The sequence below is a fragment of the Dunckerocampus dactyliophorus genome, chromosome 4 (genome assembly GCF_027744805.1).
Source record: "Dunckerocampus dactyliophorus isolate RoL2022-P2 chromosome 4, RoL_Ddac_1.1, whole genome shotgun sequence".
Taxonomy (NCBI): Eukaryota; Metazoa; Chordata; class Actinopteri; order Syngnathiformes; family Syngnathidae; genus Dunckerocampus; species Dunckerocampus dactyliophorus.
In genome coordinates, this window is record NC_072822.1 from 9,374,767 (window position 1) to 9,402,159 (window position 27,393).

At 42.1% G+C, this 27,393-nt stretch overlaps 2 protein-coding genes across 5 annotated transcripts; one reads left to right on the top strand and one right to left on the bottom strand.

Moving 5' to 3' along the window:
* pi4kab (phosphatidylinositol 4-kinase, catalytic, alpha b) lies at positions 1-27,393 on the top strand. Of its 4 annotated transcripts, none has more exons than XM_054773416.1 (55): positions 1-161; positions 883-999; positions 1,327-1,420; positions 1,724-1,812; positions 2,700-2,772; positions 2,852-3,114; positions 3,208-3,274; positions 3,384-3,532; positions 3,612-3,677; positions 3,766-3,862; positions 3,957-4,148; positions 4,251-4,351; positions 4,750-4,879; positions 5,368-5,497; positions 5,590-5,685; positions 5,777-5,960; positions 6,098-6,201; positions 6,600-6,768; positions 6,850-6,900; positions 10,715-10,823; positions 11,203-11,339; positions 11,421-11,554; positions 11,644-11,726; positions 11,798-11,868; positions 11,946-12,070; positions 12,142-12,223; positions 12,337-12,420; positions 12,547-12,636; positions 12,797-12,916; positions 13,631-13,645; positions 13,735-13,827; positions 14,260-14,416; positions 14,492-14,619; positions 14,705-14,863; positions 15,652-15,803; positions 15,890-15,997; positions 16,067-16,194; positions 16,405-16,563; positions 16,631-16,710; positions 16,798-16,997; positions 18,431-18,521; positions 18,945-19,112; positions 19,199-19,252; positions 20,494-20,614; positions 20,698-20,827; positions 22,282-22,425; positions 22,512-22,582; positions 23,058-23,164; positions 24,179-24,283; positions 24,361-24,486; positions 24,568-24,688; positions 24,904-25,063; positions 25,134-25,223; positions 26,377-26,460; positions 26,540-27,393. In XM_054773416.1, the coding sequence occupies exons 1-55, from the start codon at positions 63-65 to the stop codon at positions 26,589-26,591; spliced, it is 6,309 nt and encodes a 2,102-aa protein (XP_054629391.1). In that variant the 5' UTR covers positions 1-62; the 3' UTR covers positions 26,592-27,393. The 4 variants fall into 4 exon arrangements, with proteins under 4 accessions (XP_054629391.1, XP_054629394.1, XP_054629393.1 ...); XM_054773419.1 differs by having other exon boundaries at positions 23,058-23,143; XM_054773418.1 differs by lacking the exon at positions 13,631-13,645.
* serpind1 (serpin peptidase inhibitor, clade D (heparin cofactor), member 1) lies at positions 7,240-10,676 on the bottom strand. Its single transcript, XM_054773421.1, has 7 exons — positions 10,410-10,676; positions 10,053-10,331; positions 9,338-9,981; positions 9,020-9,168; positions 8,832-8,956; positions 7,977-8,121; positions 7,240-7,908 (listed from the first exon to the last, which is right to left on the bottom strand). Exons 1-7 carry the CDS (start codon positions 10,535-10,537, stop codon positions 7,717-7,719), a joined length of 1,662 nt encoding a protein of 553 aa, XP_054629396.1. The 5' UTR covers positions 10,538-10,676; the 3' UTR covers positions 7,240-7,716.

A 27,393-nucleotide genomic window follows, 5' to 3' on the forward strand; every position in this document is an offset into this window, starting at 1 on the left:
TTTCTCTCTCTCTCTCTCTCTCGGCTTCCCTAGGCTGAGCGTTGCCTGATGTGGAAGTAAACATGTCGGTGACAGGAGGTGGCCAAAGAGGCTTTTATTTCAACACAGTCCTGTCACTGGCACGCTCTTTGGCCGCCCACCAACCTACGCCGGTGGAAAAGGTGAGCCAATACGCCGTGTTTCGCTACAATTGGCTATGTAAACACGAGCAACAGGGCATTATGGTCCGCTTCCGCGCAGGCGGCGGTGGCTTTATTTAGATGACTGACATGACAGCAACACTACTGTTGACTTATCGTCTATAATGACGAATCTGTTGAGCTTTATCACCACAAATACTGAACAGAGAGGATAATTGCAGTTAACTGTGCACCATACTGAATAAATGTGGACTGAATAAATAGTCCACTGCAGTCAAACTGGTTTACTTGAGGGAAGGGAACCTCGTAACTGCTACAACCGCATTTAATTATCTTCTAAATTAAAGGTTAGCTTGTAAGAAACTGAAGTAAAATGTTTTAAGGTTTTTGTTATTCCATATTAAATGAAATACAGTTACAATCAAACATAAACATGTCTGTTTGTGTACAGGAATCCACACATTTTGATTCATACACTGTAAATCAGGGATGTCCAGCAGGTAGTTCGCAAGCTACTAGTAGCTCGCCGTCTGTCAGTAGCAAGGCAAAGGGTCAAAGAATTAAGTACTTTGGTGTTTACGTTTCGAAAGATGCAAAATGATGCAAATTTCAGATGAAAAATGATAGCTTGTCATTGTTTGGTTGCAAAATATAATGTTATCCAAAACATCAAGACCATTTTCAAAAGTTTATTTGTTTTATTTGTAGTGCTGTTATTTTTCATAATTAATTTGTGTTTTAGGTCCAGAAGCTACAATGTATGTGTCCAGTGGAGGTGCGTGGTGTGTTCACACTGGATGTGCGTCGCAGAGATGCTGTCATAGCGCTGGCTGTGTTTCTAGTGGAGTCGGGCTTACAGGTGGGTTCTCGCTTAAATAGTATTGTATCATTACGGTACTTGTAACCAGCCTCTCACGAGACTCCACATGCTGTATATCACCATAATAAGCTCATACCTTTAACCTAATTAAACTGGTGATTTGTCATGCATCTGACCCTCTAAGCCTCTTTTTATCATTGCATTAAGACTGGCTGCCTGAATCTTCCCTAGAATCCAATTACTTGGAGCTCTTTTAATACATGTTATTTAATCTGATTTGTTTCTGTGTTGCAACATTATATCGTTTGTAGCTTAAAACAAAGTGCATTTGTTTGTGTTGTGTAATTATTTGCTTTGCACCAGCAGCACAAAGACATAGTTGTTTCCTACTTGCTGAGCCTACTGAGAGGCCTCCCGCGAGTCCAATGGATCGAAGAGAGCTTGGGAAAGAAAGGAAAGGGTAAGGACAATCCTCTTACAGTTAGGAAACTTATTGTATTGTGGCAGTGCCAGCTCCTTTTTACATACAGAGGTGCAGCAGCATATCATTATCATTATCATCGAACCACAGTGCCACATGCCACTTGAGTCTAATTGGCATGCACAAGCACGTGTCAAACACAAGGCCCACATAACTGTACGTGCTACACTTTTCATTCTAGCTTAAGGAAATCTGCTCAAATGCCCAACATTAGTTTCTGTGTATTACTGCTTAATTATGGCATTCACTGATCTGTAATTTTGTTTGCTATCTACTCCTCAGACATTCTCCCAGTTTCTGAAAACTTCAGCTTCTGTTTAGTGACTCTTTTAGCAGATGTGGCTCAGAGGGACCAGGACTCCAGGCAAGAGGTCAGTTTAATGGGCCAGATACACTACACAGCTATGGTTATTGCACCAGAACAACACTGATAAACTGGGAGGACAAAAGTATTTAAATGGACATCTACAGTAACTGGATGAATTATTCAACCAGGGCTTGGACGAGACCCTTACTACAGTATATACTTTTGAATCTCAACTATCTATCTTAAAAATAAATTTGGTTCAATTGCATGCTTGCAATTTTGGGGGAATAGCTGGGGAAGGGCCTTTTCTGTTCTTGCATGACTGTACTCTAGTGCGCAAAGGAAAAATCATAAAGTCAGGCTTGGATGAATTTGGTGTGGAAGAAACCCATCAAACACTTTTGAGTTGAATTAGAACAGACATTGTAAGCATGCCCTGCCTCAGGTCCAACATCAGTGACTTCTGACCTCACAGATGTTTAAAAGGTATTCCTGCTGGAGTAGTAGTGGAAGCTATTACAGCTGCAAAGGGTGACCTATTCTTTAGTCAATGGTAATGACCAAGTGTCCCTATACCAGTGGTTCTCAGTTATTTTTTGTCATGCCCCCCAGGGGACAGAAATGCCCCCCCCATTTGAAATGTTATTGAGAAACTGATCATGTGTTTATTTATCTATACTGTACAGACTGAACTCAAAACTGAAACCAAGAAAATGCAGCAAAATGGAGAGCTGTGAAGCATACAAGGGTATTCAAGAGTCAAATTGCATATTGAGTATGATAAATTTGTACAAGGGATGCGCCAGTCGATCGGCCACCGATCAGTATTGGCCGATTTCCGTGAAAAATCATGTGATCAGCATATGCTATTACTATTGCAGAGGCTAATGAGGTAATTGTGAATACTGTATTCGTTAGGCTGTTTAGCTAAGTTGTACTGCTTTAATTCAGATCTTGGACACCATCATGGAAGTCATGCAGACATTGCAGGAAATGTGCCAAACACCTGATAACCATGACAAAGGTAATATCACACTCAAGAGTCCACCATGATGGCAAAACACAGTCCTTCAAAAGCCCTGACTTTTCCTCTCAATGTGTAGTCTACCTGTGCAGACACATTGTGCCCAGCCTGTTCGGCATGACACGAGCTTTCGGCCGCTACAGTGTCACTGCCGAAGCCCTTTTGTCCAAGTTGTTCCCCAAAGACACGCCTCAGACCCATTACGTCACAGAGGAAACAGAGGGTGTGCGGCGTCGATCCTTCAATGACTTCCGCTCTATCATTCCATCCTCCCTGCTGACGGTTTACCAAAATGACACGCTGCGTCGACACCCTGCAGCTAATCCTGACTCGTCTGCACAGGTGTGTGCATATAAATGACATTTTTACCACCAGTATTACCATGTTATATGTATAGGATTTTGTTGTCTTGAGGTTAAGTGGTGTTGTTCATAGGTTTGTGCAGATGTAGGAGGAAACTCACCCTGCTCTCCCACAGCACTTGGCCCACATTATTTTGAAGGTAAAATACACAGATGAATCTTTTGGGAAACCATATTTAATAGTACAGTATTTTATTACGCTTTGGTTAAGTTTAGGGTCAACAACTTAACTCTTCTATGTCCTTTCAGGTGCCTACCTCCCCAACAGCACAGTAGTGGATCCTGACTACTATTTTTCCACCATCAGCTCCAGTTTCTCAGTGTCTCCTCTCGTCCTGGTAACAGAAGAAAATGAGGTTGAAGTACCCGTTGATCTTCTCCAGCAGTTCCTCAGCATGGTAGGTGTCTACTGTAACGCTGACCGAACACACCTACAGCATGCTTTTGCATCAGCTTGTGGTTTTTTGTCCTCATCAGGTGAAGGTTTTTGTTTCTGAGTCTTTTTTGAAAACCCTTGACACCACCATGGCTGAAGCGACAGAGGTAAATGTGCAACAGTCGAACAAGTCAAAACAGTGTCATTTTATTCATCTAACTTACCTGTGTCCTTCCCATTTCTGTTCTTGTAAAGTCTAACCCTGGAATCAACCTCTATTACAAAACCTTCAGTGACCCTCTCTATGTATGTGTCTTCAAAATGCTCCGGGACACACTATACAACATGAATGGTAAATCCATATTGATTCTAAAAGAAAGATGAATTGTTGAATTTAAGTTAACGTACAGTACAGACTGTTTTTCTTCCTCCTCTGTACTTCTCAGCCTTGCAACCAGCATTTGTGCGAGAAGTCCATGACTTTGTTCTGGAGCAATTTAGCAGCAGTCAATCGGAGCTGCAACGAGTACTTCATGATGCGGGGGGGTTGCCAGGGGAACAGAGCCCCCTCAAGCTTCGTTGCCAAGCCAACGCTGCCTGTGTGGACCTCATGGTGTGGGCCGTCAAAGATGAGCAAGGTAATCAATTACTAGCCTGGAGGAGCCATACACTCTGTTTAGCTATAGCACAATCACTGATCACTGATCAGCAATATGTGTGTGTGTCTTTCCACATGTCAGGAGCTGAGAACTTGTGCAGCAAACTGACCGAAAAGCTGCAGTCAAAAACTTCAAGTAAAGTCATCATTGCTCACATGCCCCTTCTCATCTGTTGCCTGCAGGTAAAACACTGAAATGTCACACGTGGCTGTACTATAATCACAGGCCACAACAGTAGGAAAACCTGCACGTCTCTCTTGAAAAAAATGCGTCTTTACAAAGATAGCAGTGCGCCGTTTTGTTCTACTTGGTGTTGTACATGTTTTACATGTGAGAGCCAAAATAATAGGAACACCGCTCAGTATGATGCAGTGCAGTTTTTATATCATTAAAATCAACTTCCACAGTACTAGACATTGTAAATACTTCTGACTGACTCAATTAAAACTCAACATTAGTATCTCTGTTGTACTGAATCCTATTATTGTATGCATTTGTACTCGAGAGTCATACATTTCCATTAGGTTTGGCTTTGAGTAAAATAAATTCTGCATATTAACGTTGTCCATGTTTTTCTCAGGGCCTGGGGCGTCTGTGTGAGAGGTTTCCTGTGGTGGCTCATTCTGCTACAACATCTCTCAGGGACTTCCTCGTGGTTCCTTCCCCCGTTCTCATAAAGCTCTACAAGTACCATAGCCAGTACAATGCAGGTACCAGCACACAAGTAAACATAGGTAATGCTGCAGAGGGTATTCTTTCCAACAGGTCTTAAGGTGCAACCTACGAGCTAGCACAGCAGAGCAGTGCAACACAAGTGATTATGTAACACTGTCATTACCACGTCTGTGTCTCATCCAGTATTGATCAACACACAGTGTTCCTTGGTGAATAGCTCCACAATCAATCAATCAGCTCTGCTGTGAAAGCAAACATGCTCTGTAGTAGAACCTGTGAGATTAAAAACAAGCCCTTCCTGGATACTGGTCACGCCCCAAATTGTTTTTGATTCCAAAACCTTTACCAGAGAAAATAATGCCAATAAAGTAAATGCATATTTTTTTCTACAGTGAAAGTTTTGTGCGACTTTATGGACATAATTTTTCAGAAAAGGTTGCTCAAATTCTGAATTGTACAACTTAAGGGACAGTTAACTTGTATTTAACCCCTCAATCATTTGAATTATGTTTTTATGAATAAGGCACAGGAGAAATCAGGATCAACGTGACCAATGAGCATTCTCAGTCCACACTGAACGTTCTGTCCAACAAGAAAGACCAGCCGTCCATGTACGAGCAGCTCCGAGATATTTCCATCGACAACATCTGCAGGTCAGACGCAAAAAGCTGATGGAGCTTTGACAAGAGAAACATATATAGCATCAAAAAAAAAATCTAACTTTGATTCCTTTTTGCCTGCGCAGATGTCTAAAAGCTGGCTTGACCATGGACAATGTCATTGTGGAGGCCTTTCTTGCTAGTCTGTCTAACCGTCTTTACATTTCACAGGAAAATGACAAGTGAGCAACATCTCTGCATTATTTCTAAATGTTTGTGAACAAACATTCAGCTCTTTTAAAGCTCATTTAACATCCCCGTCTTCTTTGCTAGGGATGCTCATCTCATTCCAGATCACACCATTCGGTCGCTGGGCCACATCGCCGTGGCTCTGAGAGACACCCCTAAAGTGATGGAGCACATCTTGCAGATCTTACAGCAAAAGTTCTGTCAGCCTCCTTCCCAGCTGGATGTGCTCATCATAGACCAGCTGGGCTGCATGGTCATTACAGGAAATGTGAGTCTGAATGAGCCATTTGGCATCTGCCACTTTTTGTTCTAAAGATCAGTCAGTATAGGAAGCGTTTATTACAAAAGTAGTTCACAAACATAATGTTCAAAATTGGTAAATATTGCATCTGTTCTGTCATGTAGCAATATATCTACCAGGAAGTGTGGAACCTGTTTCAGCAAATCAGTGTGAAGGCCAGTTCAGTCGTCTACTCCGCTACCAAGGACTCCAGAGATCATGGCTACAGGTAAGTGTCATCGCTGCTCACATTTATTGAACCATACATACATTTTTACACACAAGTGTGTGATTTTGAGTGAATGTGTTGCCACATTCTGATAACTGCAGTATTAGAAATACCTCACATTATTACAATTTTTAACATTAGTTAGTGAATTAATTAACTGAAGGGTTAGGTTTTTCGTTATTTTTTTAATGTATTATATTATTATCTAACACATCTCATTATGATGTAGTGTATTTCTCCATTAATACAAAATACAGTCACAAAAATAAACATATGGATGGAGTTGTGTGTACCGTATCCTGTATGTTTATATTGAGTATTAGGTAGAATGGTAGGTTGGTAGAATTCTAACGAGGGGAATACAATGACTCTTCGCCTTTGTTCTATTCCCACTCAAGGCACTGCTCCCTGGCGGTGATAAATGCGTTGGCCAACATTGCTGCCAACCTGCAGGGGGAGCAGCTGGTGGATGAACTCATGGTGAACCTCTTAGAACTTTTTGTCCAACTTGGCTTGGAAGGGAAGCGAGCCAGTGAGCGTGCATCAGATAAAGGGCCAGCGCTCAAAGTACGTGTTTGGATAAATCTCCATGCGTGTGCTTTTTTTTTGGATACAAAAAAAAATTAATAATAATCTTATCTTCTACAGGCATCGAGTAGTGCTGGGAATCTCGGTGTTCTCATCCCAGTGATTGCTGTGGTGAGTTGGTACTTTTAAAACAAGCTACAAGCCTAACATTCAGTTAGTTAAATAATCTACATGACAGGTGAATCCAAGCTTTTAGCTAGCATGCAAGGCAGTGGGCAAATATTTACCAAGTTAGCTGCAGTGCGAACAGCTGCTGAATGGTTGCACACTCACCTGCCGCAACATTAGGTACACTTGCAATCAAAAAACTGTCACCTCTATTGCAATCAAGAAATGCATTTACCATTTAAGACGGTGATACACTGTTTTGATCGCCACTATTAGAGGGGTATTAATTTAACAATATTTCACAACAAACATCCACACCACAGCTAAAGTGTAAGAGACAGCTCAAAATATGATGCCGTTTAATTTGGCAAAAGTACAAGCTATAGCCACAATAGTACACATATTGTTACTTAAATATCTCTCTGACAGTGCCAATAAAGAACATACTAAATACGGCTCTTGTATCTAATGATGCGTCCAGTCTATAGTAGTGGAGAGTCATAAAATATTTTATTAGTTGTTTTTGTAGTCAGTTCTTATTAGTTTCTCTGCAGCTGTGTCACTACAGCATTAAGGCCTTGAAGGGCACCAAAGGGCATTTCTCCAAAACACATTGCAAAAAAATAAACATTAACAGACACAGGATGACATCCATTGACTCACTTGGACAATCTCAGTGTTCAAACACAACACACACGCATAAAGGCTCATTGCCCCCTATTACATTCTCATTTTGCAGCAAAGAAAATGTATTAAAACACAGTCAAGCTCCCCCAACATTGAAATAGGAGAGAACAGTAGAACTGCATTTTTCACATTTTAGTTCTGTGACGGATTGACCACTCGACCCATGAACACAAAGCACTGAGTGCGCCGCTCATAAATGAGGAAGAGGAAGGGATGATCTACAACGAAGCGGATCTGGGAGGAGAGAGGCATGAAGCCCACCTGGGTCAGAGCAGCCGCCTCAGTGCCTTCCTCGTTCACTGTGATCGTCCCCTGGTGCTTCAGCTTTGTGAGGATTTCAAAATAAGAGTCAGACCAAGCTGCTTCGCCCCCTTTGAATTCTCAGGACTCACCCAGTTCATGGCAACCTTATCCGAGGTCATTCCAGAGAAGTCCGCAGCGTCCTGGAACAAGTCAGTGAGCCCCATCTCCTTCAGATTGTCTACCAAGTCATAATTCTGCTCCAGTTTGAAGCGAGGTATCACCACCTCACGAGTCCTGCAGGGAGTCCCTAAATTAGCATCACTGAATAGCCCTTTAAATGTGGCCAAGCTCTAACCACCCTTACAGAACTATGGCTGAGCTCTCAGTCTGAATGGTGCTTCTCTTTTTTTTTTTTAAATAGTGGACCCTCTGAGCTTGATCAAAATTAGTTCCAGAAGGATTTTTAAATTTTAAGTTTGATTAGACAGCAATGCCCAATTACTCGCAACAAGCTTTAACATACCAGATACTGTTATGTTTATTGCAAGTCCAAAAATAAGTGCTACAAGTAACTGTACTGAACACAAAACATACAGTACCTTTGAGTTCCACATTTTAGTAATATCTTTTTAGTTGTTTCAGCATTTTCCCTGTTTGTCTTATCATCGCTCATATCTTTCTGATAGGGTAAAGACACCATAAGAAAAGCACATGAAAACGCAACTAATGCAAAACTTCGGACGGGGAGACGGAGGAGATCAATTGATTCTGAGTCACTTAGTCTGGCACTATTTACGTTTGGGTTCTGGATTTTGTTTGACTTTTAGACCGTGTTTTTCTTGAAATGTTTGTTCAAATTTGACAGCTGAGCCATTCAAGTTCAGAGGGTTCACTGTATTCCCCCAAACCCTCTAAACTCTAGTCCCCAAGTCCTTACAGACTTCACTACTGCCACTCATATCACAATTTGTCAGCTTGTCGTTTGTTGAAAGGAAGAAACTGACCTGTTAGTCATGTTTTTGAGCCACTTGTTGACCACTGTGGGTGAGATCTCCTGCTCCAAAGTCCTCATCCCGGTTATCTTCCTCGGCAAGGCGATGAGCATGCTGATGTCTCCTGAGTACGGGAGCTGAAAACAGCGGTATGACACAGCTCAGTTGCGCTTTTACTGGTCCGGGATCTTGTAACGCACCTGCAGGACGTCACAGTCAAGTTCGTGGTCAGCAGCGGCCAGGTAGTTCCCCTTGTTGGTCATCATCGCCACTCGCACGTTTGTCTTTTCATTCACTCGGAAGTTTCGATAGTGGGTCATCTCTTTGGGAAATTTCTGCTCCCATGTGCCTGGTGATACAAGAAATTGTTGGGACACCTAACCCTTACATAAACAGCAAATCAACACAGAAGAAAATATGGACTTTTTGGACAAGAGCGTCCAAAACCTCTGTTGTATTTCATGCCAGAGGTGTTTGATGGGGTTGAACGATGCTTGAAAGATTCTGTGTATACCCACCTTTAAAGTACAGGTAGTTGAGCAACATCAGGACCATATTTGGGTCGACACTCTTAAGTGGCTCCTGGATTAACCCCTTTGTGATCTTTAGGATGCGGCTGTTAGCCTTGGTCAAAAAGGAAGGGTCCCTAAAGTCCACAGACTGCGGCTCTGCGAAATAATAAGCCTTTGTCTCTGCACGGAAAGCATCTTTGACTGAGACATCCTTCTTTACGTAGACATCGTTCACGGAGCGCAGTGTGTAGCCAAAGTTTCTCCGGAATAGCCTGTGGGTCAACTTCCTGAAGAGCTTATGCACTGTTGTGTTGTCATAGTGGCTGCTCGCGTTGACAAAATCCGCAAATCCCAGAACCTTGTAGAGCTGATCGTGGGTTCTGGGTCCACCTCCCAAAGACATCATCCCCATAGCGATGGAGATCCCAGCAGGTGCGAGCAGGATGTTGTCAGTCTGGTTGACGTCATTGCGGAGACTTCGATAGAGGTTAAAGCCAAAGCGGCCGTTGACGATGTTGAGGCGTTGGAGGCGGGAACGGCCGTGGAAGAGCCGCAGGAGTCTGGCACGGCGAATCTTTGGGTCGGAGGGTTCGGCGAATATGTCGATGTCTGGTGCAGGAGTGGCTATCTCATCAATTTCATCCCCCTCACTGAAAAACTGTGTTAACTCATCATCCAGCATTCACATTGTATTGCCTCAAATTATCCCGACAATACTCACATGTAGTCGTCACTGCCTGCTGACAGAATCTTATCAAAATCAATGTAATCTTCATCCTCAAAGCCATCAAAAACCAGGTCGTTGGTGATTGTGTTTTCTTTGTGGAACTCCAAGGGAATGGCTTCCATATCCCCTGCCGCCTGCGCTTGAGAGCCCCTGGGGTCCGGATTCTGGTTACTAAAATGCAAACTGAGGTCTTTGATGGCTGCCAGTGTTGGACTGACCAGCAGGCAGGCCACAGAGACCACTGTCACTATCACCTGCATCCTGAAGGCTTCACTGGAGAAGGGACATTAAACACAAATAAACAATACCCAATAACAAACACTGAAATTATTTGCGCTCTGTGGGTCTTACCTTCGCTGTGTGCTGCTGCGTCTTTTTGTGGGGCCAAGAGCAGAGAATTGAATACAAAACTGAACTTTGACGTCGTCTCCTCCTGAACAAATAGACCAGATCAAATAGACTCTGTGACTGAATAACATCCTTTAGCTCACAACTCAGTTCGGCTTCATAGTGGTCACTGCACGCTTTAACAACAAAAAGCCATCTATTGGTTGATGTTGATGTAATTCAGTTCACAATATAAATAAGTATAATGTCATATTAAGGTTGGCCGTGCTTTCCATTGTCTTATGTTTTGCCCCTTCTTTAATTCGCAGTTGACCAGACGGCTTCCACCCATTAAAGAGGCTAAGCCCCGCCTCCAGAAGCTCTTTCGAGACTTTTGGTTGTACTCAGTGGTCATGGGTTTTGCTGTGGAAGGATCAGGTTGGATGAAGTTGATTAAGTCAAATATTTGATTTATCATGCAAGAAAAAATGTACATTGTATATTATAGTCACTGTACCTACTGCCTATTATTATCTGTGAAGAATTGTCACCTATTAACTATACATGCATACTGTATGTACACATTTATGATTTGCTATGCTCAAGTAGGTGAAGTAACCATCAATTAGAGACTATTATTACTAAATAATTGTACACATACACCATTTGTTACAAGGGTGTATTAGGGCTACACTGAAAAGGAAAAAAATTGTACGATGGGCATAAATTGTTACACTACCAGCATAAACCTTTAATATAACCCGAGGACTGTTGGTTGTTGCTTAAATCTGTAACATAGCTGGTGATGTCTTTGCAGGGCTGTGGCCCAAAGAATGGTATGAGGGTGTTTGCGAGATTGCCACCAAATCTCCTCTCCTGACCTTTCCCAGTGGAGAGCCCCTTCGCTCCGAACTGCAGTACAACTCTGCCCTAAAAAACGACACAGTCACACCGGTAGTGCTGAAAAAGCAGAATATTTCTTTGTCTACGATAATGTCAGCGTAAGTTGGTGATAAAACCTTTTACATTCTCCAGGCAGAGTTGAGTGAGTTACGAGCGACCATCAACAACCTCCTGGACCCTTCCCCTGAAGCATCTGCCCTCATTAACAAGCTGGACTTTGCCATGTCCACATACCTGCTCTCGGTCTACAGATTAGAGTACATGAGGTTTGCGCCATGACTCTTCTCCTCTATGTTGTATGCTAAAGCTCTCAAAAATGCCAAAAACAATTCATTTTATATTTGCATTCTTGTAGGATGCTTCGGTCCAATGATCCAGACCGCTTTCAGGTCATGTTTCGTTACTTTGAAGACAAAGCGATCCAGAAAGACAAATCTGGTGAGGGTCTTTTGATCTGTACATTGTTTTCTTCATGCATGGTCCTCAACTGTCTCTTTCCATCATCTCAGGAATGATGCAGTGTATCATTTGTGTCGGTGACAAGGTGTTTGAAGTATTCCTCCAAATGATGGCTGAGAAGGTGGGTGTCACTGCAGGACAACATAGAGCAGAAGATTTACATTCCCAACATATGTTCATACTTCTGTTGTATTGTAGCCGAAGACCAAAGAGCACGAGGAGGAACTGGAGCGTCATGCCCAATTCTTGCTGATCAACTTCAACCACACACACAAGAGAATCCGCAGGGTGGCAGATAAATATCTCTCTGGTTTGGCAGAGACGTGCGTGATTGTTGTTCTGATCATTTTAAAGATAATGTATGTTTTTGTGAGCAGTGTCACATTTTTACCAGATTCCCACATCTGCTGTGGAACGGCCGTGTGTTGAAGACCATGTTGGACATTTTGCAGACCCTCTCATTGTCTCTAAGTGCGGTACGTATCAGGAAAGAGCTGGTGTACATGATGCAAAATAGCTTATTTGTTGTTATCTGAAGGAGAAATAATATTATAGTCAAAAGTGACTTTTTTGTCCTCCACTTGTTAAGGACATCCACAAGGACCAACCATACTATGACATTCCAGATACCCCATACCGAATCACTGTTCCAGACACGTATGAAGCCAGAGAGGTAAATTACCACTAGAGGGCAGCACAATATTAGTTTAAAAATAAGTAGCTTCTTTTGTGCCACTTCCCATTTTATTAATATATCTTGTATTTATTTTTACACTCAATATTTTTGTGCCATTCTCAGAGTATAGTAAAGGACTTCGCCGCACGCTGTGGTGAGATCCTGAAGGAAGCAATGAAATGGGCTCCTTCAGTCACAAAGTCCCACCTACAGGTCAGTTTTTTCGCCTTCAGGAAGACTCAATTCAAGATGTAAAAATAATCCTTTGAAAGTAAAACCACTGTAAATGATAATCCGTTTCCATGAACTGACCTTATGATTCAAACATTACCATCTTGTCAATAACCTCTCCTGTGTGTGTCGTTGTGTGCAGGAGTACTTGAACAAGCATCAGAACTGGGTGTCAGGTCTGTCCCAACACACGGGCCTGGCCATGGCCACAGAGAGCATTCTGCACTTTGCAGGCTACAACAGGCAGAGTACCACGCTGGGCGTGAGTCAGACACACGCAAACACACACAGAGCCCATGGCCCTCTGTGATCGCCACGTTCAGTATTGCATCCAAGCAGCATTCGGTTATCTTCAACAGACATCTTAAGTGAATTGTAAATATGTGAAGCGATGCATCAAATCCAGCTTTCCATAAAGCGTCTAAGTTTATAAGAATGATTCCACCTACATGGCTTTTTAACGTTGCAGCAAACATGTCATTTAGCTGCTTGCATAGAACATTTGTGAGCTGCATCAATGCCTTGCATCTATATTTTGTGCACGTTAATGTGCTTTATTGGGTTGTATGCCTCACCCTTGTTTACAGCATCTTACGTCCATGTGTGCTAACTTACTTGGAGGGGTGGAACATATTGATTTGCTCTGTTATCTAGTGATAATATGTGGTGACATGATTCCTACCCCTACTTATTTAACAGTGCGTGTTTACACTAGTGTTGTGCTGTTTCCACGTGTGGTGTGTGTTCTATATGTGTTTGTCAGCTTGCTTTCTGCTGCTCCGTGTCTTTCATTTGCTTCATTTGTTTTATTTGTCTCCATTAAACCTCATCGAACTACCTGCCTGGTTGGTCGGGTGCTTTACGGATTTGGCTGGCTACCTGATTACTTGCCTGCAATGGACTGGTGGGTTGTTTTGGCTGGATGGTTGCTAACTGGCTATGCTTGTGACCTCCTCTGCCCCGTGGCCAACTGTAGGCTGCTTTCCCACAGGTTGGTCAGAACAGTGAATACAAAGGAGGAGGGCACCGGCACATATGTTGCATGCTGAGCCCCAAATGACATTGGGTTTTTCTCTCCAGACCACCCAGCTGACAGAGAGACCAGCATGCGTGAAAAAAGATTACTCCAACTTCATGGCATCACTCAACCTGCGCAACCGCTACACTGGAGAGGTACACATTTTTGTAAAGAGTGTGTGCAAAAAGAGTACACCCCTCACATTTCCACAAACATTTTTATGACAGTATACTGTATCTTCTTAAGGGTCAATACTATAGAAAGTAAAGTTGAATATACTTTGGAGTAGTCAATGTACAGCTTGTATTGCAGTATTGATTTACTATCTGCTGAAAATGAGTCAACACACAGCCATTATTGTCTAAATAGCTGGCAACAAAATGAGTAGCAAGATAATTGTGTTTGGCCTACAGTCAAGCAAGGTGGTGGTAGTAGTGTCATGGTCTGGGGCGGCATGAGAGCTGCCTGCAATAGGGAGCGGCAGTTCTGTGGCGGATATATAAATTCGACAGTGACTACTTTCATTTCTATAAAATGGTCCCTTGAGAAAATATATTAAAATGATATCTATAATACCTGTCTATCAGGTGGCCGGTATGATCCAGTTTTCTGAAGCGACACACAGTCAGTCAGACCTGAACAAGTTGATGATCGAGCAGATGACGAGTGCTCTGGACAGCCAAGATCCAGAGGCCTTCACCCAGGCCATGTTCAAGATGGCTGCCTTGCTTATAATCACCAGAAGTGAGTCTTTTCAGAAGAAATTGGTGCTGTAAAACTTTTTAAATTTGGCTTTGTTTAACACACGTCTCTTTTCAGAGTGTAACCCTCAGCTGCTGCACCATCTGTGTTGGTCGCCCCTGAAGATGTTTACAGAACACTGCATGGAAACAGCTATTGCGTGCTGGGAGTGGCTTCTGGCTGCACACAATGGTGTTGAAGTGCCAGTGGGTATTACTCTACATGGATATATTAGCTTTTGAGACTTTCATAGAGCGTGAATCAAACTTTTAGTACTTCCTGTTTGTCCAGTTCATGCGTGAAATGGCAGGCGCTTGGCAGATGACGGTGGAGCTGAAGATGGGTTTGTTCTCCGTCACCAAGGAGGAGGCGGGCCCTTTGGCTGTGTCAGAGGAGAGCCAGCCTGCACCCTGTGCCCCTGATGTCATCCCTCACTTTCTGTGGATAGAGGTCAGTGCTTCTCTATACTTAAGCTATGTTCAAATGCATTCATATTGTGTACAGTCGTCCCCGAATATCGCGGTTTTTCAAAAATTAATTAATAGATTGTTGCTGCTTCTAGGTTCACTATGGCCTATTATTTCGTGTGGAAGTGATACATTTTTGCCTGCTGAAGTCCTTCTTCCTCACTCAGTGTCAAACCCATTCTTATCTTTACAATAAATAAATTGGAGGTTAACTACTTAGCTCGGTATACAGTATTGCTATGTTTAAAGCGGTGGCCGTCTCTGGCCTGTGCACAAGCGTTGCGCAATGTGATGTAAACAAAGCTAGCAGTACTGTTGGAGTGTATGTCTATGTATGGCAGATGCATGTCAGATTGGCATGAATGTATCAATGAAGTGACAAACATCATAGTGAGGGTGGATGATAGACTGATGGCGATCTTTTTTTTTAATGCCATGTGTAATCGACCCACATTACATTTCACATACTACAACAACAGGGAACTAATAAAGGTGACTATAGGGATGTTATTTCGAAAATATTTCATTTATTAATACTGAAACCTATTTTGTGGAAATTCTCTTCGCATTTGGGTCTTTAACCGGTTTACTGTGATAAACAAGGGATGACTGTACTTCCTCATGATCAACTCAACAATTTTGAAGCCTAATCCACTGAGTTGTATAGCTGTCACATGCCCTTAAACAGTAATAACATATCCATTATTCTTATTATTGTTTTCTTTTAACAGTTTTTATTGTCTCTGTATGCCTGTCTTATCTTCTCTATAGTTTCTAGTGCAGAGGTTCGAGATAGCCAAGTACAGCAGCTCAGACCAGGTGGAGATTTTCACAACCATCCTACAGAGGTCACTGTCTCTGAGTGTTGGAGGAGCTAAAAACAACTTGAACACACATGTCGCTGCCATTGGACCAAGATTTAGGTGCGCTGCCTGACTACCATCATCAACTGTGAGAGAAGCCTAAACACAAATAAGACCACTATTGTATCCCTATTGTATCATTACAGACTGCTCACTCTGGGTTTAACTCTTCTTCATGCCGACGTGGTGACAAACACCACCATCAAAAATGTACTTCGAGAGAAGATCTATTCCACAGCTTTTGACTACTTCAGGTAGAAAGAATGAGAGTTACAGTATAGGAAACAAAAAGGAAAACTCATCCTTTTCTCTTTCTCATGTAGCGTCAATCCAAAATTTCCCACGCAGACCGACAAGAGGCTGAGAGAGGACATCAGCATAATGATCAAGTTCTACGCCAGCTTGCAGTCAGACAAGAAGTATCTTGCTGCCACCCAGCTGGTTCCCCCAGGTTCAGCATTAACCTTTTTTAAATATGCACTAACACATCACAGCATTAGGTGCAGTTCCACAAACTTTCTTTTTGGATACGGCTCTTGAATCTGATTAATTATATTGCGCAAGTGTACTTAATGTTGTGGCAGGTAGGTGGACTTTCAGATGTCGGTGGTTGAAGACTTGACACACTAAATGCAGACCAATGTATTTCGATGGTTTTTAGATCCACAAGACATGTCTGTGAACAGCCTGTCTGTGATGGCAGTGACAGACAGCCGCAGTAACCTGGATGCAGCCATGGGTCAGAGGCAGCAGGTGGCTCAGGGATGGATTAACACCTACCCTCTGTCCTCTGGGATGTCTACCATATCCAAGAAATCAGGTAAAAAACACACACTCTGAGCTTTATTTAAATACATTGCTGATATTTTTCTCCTGTCTTGTTTAAGGACTCTCCAAAAAAAGCAACCGAGGCATTCAACTGCATAAGTACTACATGAAACGTCGGACCCTTTTACTGGCTTTACTGGTAATGTTTTATCAGGCGTGACTACATTCACAAGTAACTCATTATCTACTTATAGCTCAGTGCCAATGTCACTTTCCGGTATTGTAGGCCAGCGAGATCGAGCGCCTGACCATCTGGTACAACCCCTTGTCAACTCAAGAACTGGCTATTGCCACAGAACTGTCAGTGGAGACCAGCATTGCCAACTGGAGGTCCAAATACATCAGCTTGACGGAAAAACAGTGGAAGGACAACGTCAACCTGGCGTGGAGCATTGCTCCTTACCTGGCGCTGCAGCTGCCCGCTAGGTAGGCCAAGCCTTTGCAATGCAACCCTGCCATTGAGATAAGATTCTGAGGTGATGCATGCATTAGTATTAGTCATAGAAAGCACTATGAGACAGAGACAAAACTGATCCATGATTCACGCTAGCCATGGGCCGGTATCAGATTCTGACGGTATGATAACCTTGGGCAAAAATATCATGGTTTCACTGTATTCTAATTACAGCTCTAAAATGTGTTATTTTGAAATATCTTTTTTGAAAAGAAGAGAGAAAAAAACTTTTTATTATGTTTTATCATTTTTAAACAATATAACACAACATGATGGAAGTGGAACATATTTATGTACGTAAGTATATCGGTAAATTAAAAAAAATAACTGAATTATTTCTAAATAAATAAGTAAAATGTGCTTGTGTCCCCAAGTTTCACTTCTGTTTCCGGGTCATGTGATTGTTGTTAGCAACTGTTGCTAAGTGGTTGTTGCTTGTTGTTCAGTGGGGGATGAGCGGTTTATACCACTGCTCCTTGACTCCTGTCACGTTCTGAATCACATCTCCACATTTGGTGACCCTCAACATGAGTAATATGTCGACCGACAATGACGAAAACAGTGCGGTCGTGCCGGTGTAACGACGACATGTGTGCCTTCGTCAAATTCTGCCAGCTAGTGTTATCACACGCATGCGTAGAACAAAGAAAGGTTGTAATGGGAGTAAATGTTGTAAATGTGCATCCCTTTTGAAGGAGTCTTTCATGTGAGTACAATGTTTCGACTAAATAATGCTATGGTTATGTATTTTGTCATTCACTATATGTTTTAAGCTGCAATGTGTAGTGTCTATACTGTACGTGTTTACACTACAAGCGATTAAATGATGACATTTACGGCTTAAGTTATGATATTCACGTTAACAGGTCGAAAATGTACTTATATACACATTAGTTCAATAACTGCAAAGCCAGGTGGAATACACACTAAACCCACACACCACGGGATGCAGAACTTTACGAGGGCACACTTCTCGTAACACTGGCGCTGCTTGATCCTAACGAGGAAGCTAACGTGGCGCTAGACCCTCGTCGGTTAAGTTGCCTGACTTGGCAACAAAGCCCATGCCCGTGGTTTCAGTACACCGAAGCCCAGTGCCAACTGCGAGGAATAACAACACAAGACGTGACCAAGTGTTTCCACGTAGTGGCTGCGCTGGACCTCCACTTTCTCTCGTACTGCAGGACGGTATGAAGAAAAAATTCAGTGGTTTTGAAACTGTGACTTTTTCATACCGTGGTATACCTTCAAACCGGTAACCAGCCCACGCCTGATTCACACAGTGGAGGGAATTGAGTATTTACCTCAATTACTACTGGCATGCATATTGTAGCATACATTTTTGCAGGTACACATACATGGAGATCTGTCTGACATAATGTTTATTTTATGATCTGGTTCTCAGGTTTAAACACACTGAAGCGATCGTGTCTGAGGTGACTCGGCTGGTGCGTCTGGATCCAGCTGCTGTGTGTGACATTCCTGAGGCAGTTAAGGTGAGATCCTTTCGAAGACTTTCTACAATAATTTGGGTCCATTAATCAGGAAGAACATTCATCCGGAAAGAGGGTCTGCTGGCTCACAATTTCCATTCTGTCCATTACTCAGGAGACTGTTTGTTTGGTGTAAATGCTTCGTTGTGGCCCAGTTTGTCCCTTTTGGAATAGATGCTGTTAATGAGTTGATGCTGCACTCCCTCCAGAGTCCATCCACTTAACTTATGTCGTAATGAGCCTCTCACCTGTGTAATGACAAACCTGAGCACATAACATCTCCCTGATGGCCCTCATCCATTCAGTGGATGATCTTTCTTGACATCCTGTACAGTAGTCGTTTACTCCAATCATGTTATTTAACGACTTGGTCACATTTGTGTTTGTGTTTAATGTAAAACATTTAACACGTCATCTTCTCTTCAGTTCCTGGTGACATGGCACACGATCGACGCAGACTCTCCCGAGCTGAGTCACATCCTATGTTGGGCGCCTGCAGATCCACCAACTGGACTGTCCTACTTCTCCTCCATGTACCCCCCTCACCCCCTCACAGCACAGTACGGGGTCAAAGTGCTCCGCTCTTTTCCTCCCGTACGCCCACACTTCACCTGTTGTCTTTGTATTTTTATAGTGGATGGTTATAATTTCTAACATACTTTATATTTTACTCTTGGTAGGACGCCATCTTGTTTTACATTCCTCAGATTGTCCAAGCACTTCGTTATGACAAGGTGATTTTACAACGTTTGCCATCTATAAGTATATATACTGTAATACGCAGGGGGCTGTATGGGGGAACACTTTTTTTTTCACGGGGCCCAAAATTCTTGGCGGCACCCCTGATAATACATACACACCAGATCAAAATTTTAAGACCAGTTGAAAAATTGCAAGAATTTACATTTTGAACCCTTGGCTCTTAAGGCGGTTCTAAGTAGAACTTCAAAATGCAAAAAGAAGAAATGGGAGTGAGACAAATAATGTTTTGAGTAAGCAATTTATTACAAACATGCATTACACTGAAATAGGCTGTTCATCAGCTGATCAAAAGTTTAAGACCATAGCTCAAAAAAAAACAAAACACCACTAAAATAGAAATGACATTTTCTAAAAGGACTGCGTAATGAGTAGTTGCACCATTCTTGTTAATCACCTCAAAAACTGGTTTGAGCATGCTCGATGCCAGTGGGAATGTTACTCCAGGTGGTGAAGATGGCTTCTACGGAGGGCATCCACTGTCTGGAACTGATGTCCATTTTTGGACATTTCCCTTGCCATCCATCCCCAAATGTTCTCAGTTGGATTTAGATCAGGGGAACACCCAGGATGGTCCAAAAGAGTGAGTCCTTTGTCAGGCGGGCATTATGAACTGCAGCATTGTCCTGTTGAAAAACCCAGTCATTACCACACAGACAAGGGCCTTCATGAGCCATTAGGGATGCCCCCTCTCCACATAGCCAACTTCTGTTTGACACCCCTGCACAACCTGGTTCCATTGAAGGAAAAAGCACCCCAGATCATGATGGTGCCGCCTCCACTTTGCCGCATGGAAATCATCTCAGGTGCGATCTCTTTGTCATTCCAGTAACATTGGAACCCATAAGGACTGTCAAGGTTACATTTTTCTCATCAGAGATTAAAATGTGCTCTTGTGCAAATTCCAAACGGGCCATTTTGTGGCGTGGAAGGAGACGAGGCCTTTGAAGACGTTTTTTGGCTTCCATTTAGGCTGTAGTCTTAACCTTTTGCTCAGCTAATGAACAGCCTATTTCACTTTAATGCTTGTTTACTCCAAAAATGTTTGTCTCACTCCCATTTCTTCTTTTTGCATTTTGAAGATCTAATTACAACCTCCTTAAGATCCAACAGTGCAAAATGTAAATTCTTGAAATTTTTCAACTGGTCTTAACATTTTAGTCATGGGTGGGCAGTATATGTAGATTATCTGCTTTTCACTTGAACATCTGTCCAGATGGGTTACGTGAGGGAGTACATCCTGTGGGCCGCTCAAAAGTCACAGCTACTCGCCCACCAGTTCATCTGGAACATGAAGACCAACATCTACCTGGATGAGGAGGCCCACCAGAAAGACCGTGAGATAGATTTTTCTAACACATGCAACTTATGCACATAAGCATGAAGAAAAAAAAAATCTCTTTCTTTGTTTCCTCTGCAGCCGACATTGGCGAGTTGTTGGAGCAGATGGTGGAGGAGATCACCAGCTCCTTGTCTGGACCAGCCAAGGACTTCTACCAGCGAGAGTTCGAGTTCTTCAACGAGATCACCAATGTGTCTGCCACAATCAAGTATGAACAGTCTATACCAACAACAGACTTCTATTATTTGATAATAACACGCACAATAATAACATCATAACAATAGTCATCATCATAGTAATAACACGGAGTACTGTTTTTGCCGGACTCCAGCTAAAACGCAACTCTGAATCCCGGACGTCACTTCCTGTCCACACTTTCGGAAGACTTTTATTGAAACACACACGAGCACGAGTCTTATTTATGTCTTAAATGGCTTGTTTTGTCTGATTACATCTGCTATAATGTCTACAGGGCTCTAATAAGGGTGCAAATTGTATTTAGGATGTCTTAAACAGGTTTTTTATGCTCTATCTATGAAGATATTCCGTTTTTTAATATTCAATCCTACTTGGCAGAAATTCACTTATCGCAGTCGGATCTGGAACCAATTAGCCGCAATAAACGTGGTATTACTGTTCACCTAATATATCTGCTATATTTTAAGTAGAGTATTTGTGTAAGTCATAGCATCACTGATACCACACATCAGAGTAATGTCATTGTTTTCAACTCTGAGGTATATTGAAGTAGCGGTGTGATTGACAATATAGCCAAGCTAACATATAGAAAAAACAGAGGACAAAATATGTGAAAATGTTGCTTTAAACAAGAAAAAAAAGAAAATGCTGCTGTGTAAAGTAATAATGGCATTAAAACAAATTATTCATTATTAAGAACTACTGTAAGAGTGAAAACTAAGAGACATGCTAGCAACAGCAACAAGTAAGCTATTATGAAGTCATTTCATGGAAAGGGGTTTGGCCGTACGAAGCTAAGTTCCCCTGTAATGCATACTTTTCTTTCAGACTGCATTTTGTTCTACCACAAGATATGCACACTTTTATTTTTAAATGTATTCTTTTCATTATTTTCCCTTTAGATCAACATTTAGACAAATATTAATCTGCTGCTAAACTAGAAGAGCAAACAAAGCAAAACCCCAAAAAAAAGCACCATTTGAAGGCTTAAAGCTGTGCCACTGAATGACGTTATTGTGGTTGTTTGAAGTGATTTTTAAACTACTGGATAAAAAGGTAAACAGCCAACCAACCCCATTCTAATAATGATTGCTTTGTTTACAACACCTTGATTTCCCGTGTGTTCCAATGTTTTGCTCGTCTCCCGCCTTGAGCTACCTGAGCTCCACTCCTGAAAGGCTTTGGTTGATCATTTCTGAAATGTTGTGTTTGCTCTTAAGTCGCTCTGATTACGCATTGGTCTGGAAACTACTCAGTTAAGCTTATTGTTATTTCCTCTTGACACATCCCATTTGGGGATGATAATACTCCCCTCAGTCCTCATTAGGACGGCAATGGCAACTATCCAGGGATGAATCTTCCTCCCCAACAGAGGGTAGCTGTCACCTAGAGTGTCGAGTCATTCCGTGAGATACCCATGCATGCATGCATGCGCACGTCACTTGTTCTGTTTGTCTCCATCAGACCTTTCCCCAAAGGGGAGGAGCGGAAAAAGGCCTGCTTGGAAGCCCTGTCCCAAATCAAAGTCCAGCCTGGCTGCTATCTACCCAGTAACCCGGAGGCCATTGTCATAGATATAGACTACAAATCAGGGACCCCAATGCAAAGGTAGGGCTTGTGTATGCACTGTGTGACAGTCACTACTTTGATTCCTGAGGAAAGTAACACAGAACATTATTAAAACATGTTTTTAGCGCTGCCAAAGCTCCTTACCTGGCCAAATTCAAAGTAAAGAGATGTGGAGTCAGCGAGCTGGAAAAAGAAGGTACCTAAGGATGACTCTTTAGGATCTACTTTGTGCACAGCTATTGTTTTAGCTTTGATTGTAGCAGGTAGTTTTTGAAAGTGTGGCACAGTAGGCCTCCCCTCAAGAGAATATAATAAAACTGGGGCCTCACCTACTCCCAGAAAAAAGAATTTTCTAAAACGTATTTTGTGGAATTTTCTGCTGATCCCAGACTCTGTTTACTCACACACTGTCGGAACTAAAATCAATGAATTCTATCCAACATTTCATATAAGTGAAAATAGCTTAGCTTTATATTTCTGAAGCTGCTGTGCCTTTCCTGAAGTCTTCTAGAGCCCACCCACACACTAACAAACCCTGCTCTATAGTATAATAACACCATGATAATAATAATTACTTAGCACAGCTTTAAAGTGCTGCAAGAGCTTGAGAATGCATCTTTGAAGTGCTTCAATTTGACCTGAAATATGGACACTGGTCTTCTCTCCCTCAGGTCTGCGATCTTGCTCCAACTCTGTGGATGAAGAGAAAAGTCAAGAGGAGGTCAAGAAAATCTGCTGGCAGGCGGCCATCTTTAAAGTGGGCGACGATTGCAGACAAGTACTCACGTTTCTCTGACATTACTGGAACATTTCCCACCATTCATCTCATGATGGCTTCACGACTTAAGCAGTGTTTAACACTTGTACACATTTTGCCTCTGCATTTGCCATGGCAATGTGTTTTATTTAGTTATTTATTTATTTATGGCACGCCTGGAAAGCGTGGAGACTAGCTTTCGCACAGTTTGCATTCTGTTTACGCATAAATTACGCACTTGGCACACAACTCGTGACCGAAAATGGTGCGCATTGGCATGAAATGACCACTCTCCCGCACTGTTTACGTGTAGTGCATGACAATAGTGTGCGTGATGCGCATTGTTCCCACATGGGTCTGCACTGTCACCACCGCTTCCCGCATCCGTGAAGCATTCGTCGTCCATTGCGACCCGCGTGATGCCACACAACAGCAGGTATCACCCCTAGCTTAATGAATTCCTCAGTTTGCATGGGACCTACAAGATGTTGAACTCCAGAGAAGAAGCTCTCATTGTAGAAAAGAGAGGTACTGTAAGTCGAGATTATCTTGCAGCTCCAGAAAGAGAATTTGCAAAGAGTAGGAAGGAGGCATAAACTAGAAAAAAGAAGCACGGACAGTGTGGGAGAGGGAATTGCTGACTAGAAGACGTTGCTTTGGGCATTATGATCACTTATTAACAGAAAATAATAAGGAAGATCCAAGAAGCTACAGAAATTGCTTGAGAATTCCCCTCCGAATTGCTACAAGAGGTGGTGGAAAAGTTAACCCCTTCATCTGAATGAAAGTCTTTGATTATGCACCTCCCACATTGTTTAGGCATAGGTTGCGGTGCGTTCACGTTGTGTTGACGACCAGTTCACGGAAATGCATGCATTGTCTTTGCTGACTGGCACGCAGCCCCACACAGTTTACACACACCTCACAACAGTTTACGACCAATTTATTCATTGGCCCTTCAAAATAGTGTACCACCGCAGCGACAAAATGTGTGCAAGTGTAAACGAGGCTATATTTGACTTACTGCGTGTTTAGGACATGCTGGCTCTTCAGATCATCAGCCTGTTTAAGAACATCTTCCAGCTGGTGGGCTTGGACCTCTACGTGTTCCCTTACAGGGTGGTGGCCACCGCTCCAGGAGTAAGACCTCTCACTTTAAAAGCGTTTGTATGGCATCACAAAGCTGAGGATGTGGCATCTCTTATGTTCGACCACAGTGCGGCGTGATCGAGTGCATCCCCGACTGCAAGTCTCGGGATCAGCTTGGCCGCCAGACGGACTTCGGCATGTATGATTATTTCCGCAACCAGTACGGAGATGAATCCACACTTGCATTCCAGAAGGTAAGCATGGCAGTTTGTTGCAGATGTGCAGCAATGTTCCTGCTTGTGTGGATGTGACTGGCTTCCATGTCTTCCTCGTAGGCGCGCTACAACTTCATTCGCAGCATGGCGGCATACAGCCTGCTGCTCTTCGTGCTGCAGATTAAAGACAGACACAACGGCAACATCATGCTGGACAGCCAGGGACACCTCATCCACATTGGTGTGAAGAAAAATGTCTTTCATGGGGGTTGGGGGGTCTGATCTGATTGCTCACTGAAATTGAATTTGAATTCAAATGAGTCTCCTGCACCTGGTGGGTCACTGCCCTACCTGCCCCTAATGCAAAAGCACCGCTGTGTGTATATGTGAGCAGGTGTATGACTGCCTCATGACAGACCGTATACAAACCAGCGTCTTGTCCCGTTTGATTCCCAGACTTCGGCTTCATGTTTGAAAGCTCTCCCGGTGGCAACCTGGGCTGGGAGCCGGACATCAAGCTGACGGACGAAATGGTGATGATCATGGGTGGCAAGATGGAGGCCACACCCTTCAAGTGGTTCATGGAGATGTGTGTCAGGGGTTACCTGGCAGTCAGGTGAGTAGTGCTCTAAAAGTCATGCTAACGTGGCCGACTAAATAAGACTCATGTGTTTGTGGTAAATTAGACCCTACATGGACGGCGTGGTCTCTTTGGTGAACCTCATGTTGGACACCGGCCTGCCTTGTTTCCGAGGACAAACCATCAAGTTGCTCAAGTAAGCGTGCAAGTGGCTGGAGTGTGTTGTACTTTAGATACTAATTGATTGGTCGGAATTTGGTCAATTGATTGTTGATGAATATGCTATGATGTTATATATATTTCAAGAAAAAAACTGCATCTAAGCCTTGTGATATTCTTTTTTTTTTGTGAACTTTTTTTTTTACCCCATTTTTGCTGGTTTTTTGTTTTGTTTTTTTTTTTAATTTTCCAAATATTTCTATTTTTTTTGTGCAAATGTTCTTCTCGAAATGTTATGGCTTTATTCCCATAATATATTGACCTTATACCCATATTATGACTTTTCCCCCCAAATTACAACTTGATTTGGTTTTGTTTGGTTCTCATAATATTATGATTTAAAAAACAATTGCACTTTTTCTTTAGGCAAGGCAAGTTTATTTATAGAGCACAATTCCTACACAAGGTCATTCAAAGTGCTTTACAGAAAAGAAGGGTAAAAATCACTTCATAAAATCATTCCATAAAAGCATAAAATCATTCTAAAATCTGAAATCATTACATAAAGTTTCATAAATTATTCTATAAAACAAAAAAAAAGTTTAAAAATGAAGAGTGCCGATAAAATACTTTCAGTTGTAATATGCACAGTTGACAAGCATTTCAACTCTATGCTAATAAATCAATTGTATTTTTCTTGATAATGTGATTTCATTCTTGTAAAATTGTGACTTTTTTGTCGCTGCAGTATAACTTTTTTCCTTATATTTTGACTTTGCGACTGTTTTTTCCATTCCTGCTGGGTTTTTTTGGGTTTTTTTTTCAATTTTCTTCTTGTAATTATGACTAATTCCCATAATATTCTTTTTCCCCGACCTAATTTTCCAACAATTGCAACTTTTTTTGTTTGTTTCTCATAATATTCCGACTTTTGAAAAAGGTTGATGTTGTTTTTCCTCCTGATATTACGATGTTATTCTTGTAAAATGAAGACTTTTTCTAGTTAGAGTACACCTTTTTTCTCCTAATATTTTGATTTTATTCTTGTAAAATTGCTGGTGATTTTTCAACTTTGGTTTGGTTTTCTTGTAAATTCTATTTTTTAGAATGTGCTGCGGGCCGCAAATGGCCCCCAGGAAGCACTGTGGACACGCCTGCTTTACTCGGTGTTCCATGTCCTGTTCTTTTAGGCAACGTTTCAACCCGGGTTTGAGTGAGAAAGAGGCAGCTTCCTTCATCATCAAGGTCATTCAGAACTGCTTCCTCAGCAGCAGGTTGCTACCAAACACACAACTCAGCACAATAGCAATACTCTGCTTCCAAATCCATGTCTAATTGTCTGTCTTTTTACAGGAGTCGAACCTACGACATGATCCAGTATTACCAAAACCAGATCCCCTACTAAACGTTAGTGCCTGAGCATGTGTACCGACCGATAGATGGCATGTGTAAGTATCTGTATACGTGCCTTTTATGTTCAACATTAATTGCAGATTGTTCTTACAGTGAATTGTTTGACGTATTTCTGATTTGAGTCACGATTTTTTTCAATGTAATTTATTGTTGGTATTGACGCTGGCATCTTGACTTGTGTGCACTTAAATCTGATGTTAGTTTGCACGCTCGCTTAATACTCGGTGGCCATTTGACATGATTTGTAACATCTGTTGATTCTTTCAGAGTATAAATGTACTGAGATACTTAAGTAGCAGACCAATGTGGCCTATTCTGGCGTGTCGTACTTGATCGTTCTACCGTGCTTGCTTTTAACGGACCGATTCTTTCTTTTTAACACTGTGGACTTGCTTGTATTGACGTTGGTCACAGTTGCCATGGCGGTGATGCACTAAATTGTTGTTTTATGTATTTGTCATTGCCAAATGGGAGGGAGGTACGTTAACACACTTTAATTTTGTCTTGTTTGGATGAAGGTGACAATTGAATGTTGTTGCATGACGTTCTCCACTAGCTTTTTGGTGATTTCGTTTTTTGGGTTTTTTTGTTGTTGTTTTTTTTTGGTCAAACTTGCAGTACCCTCTCTGTTCACATGGTTCTTCATTGGAATGTCACTGATTGTAACGAGTCTGCCTATCTTTGTACATTTATAACCACAGCTCGTTTTCTGTCTCTTTTTCTATATATTTATGAATCACAATGCAAAAGATGTGAAATCAAATAAAGATATATTCATTTATAAAAAAGCCCTT

Excerpts from the sequence above, each read along its gene's own strand:
- pi4kab (XM_054773416.1), top strand. The coding sequence starts at position 63 with ATGTCGGTGACAGGAGGTGGCCAAAGAGGCTTTTATTTCAACACAGTC. Across the intron at positions 14,864-15,651 it reads CTCACTTTCTGTGGATAGAG|TTTCTAGTGCAGAGGTTCGA; the intron begins GTCAGTGCTTCT and ends TCTTCTCTATAG. Across the intron at positions 15,804-15,889 it reads GCCATTGGACCAAGATTTAG|ACTGCTCACTCTGGGTTTAA; the intron begins GTGCGCTGCCTG and ends GTATCATTACAG.
- serpind1 (XM_054773421.1), bottom strand. The coding sequence starts at position 10,537 with ATGTTATTCAGTCACAGAGTCTATTTGATCTGGTCTATTTGTTCAGGA. Across the intron at positions 10,332-10,409 it reads CGCAGCAGCACACAGCGAAG|TGAAGCCTTCAGGATGCAGG; the intron begins GTAAGACCCACA and ends TCCCTTCTCCAG. Across the intron at positions 9,982-10,052 it reads GCAGGCAGTGACGACTACAT|TGAGGGGGATGAAATTGATG; the intron begins GTGAGTATTGTC and ends ACAGTTTTTCAG.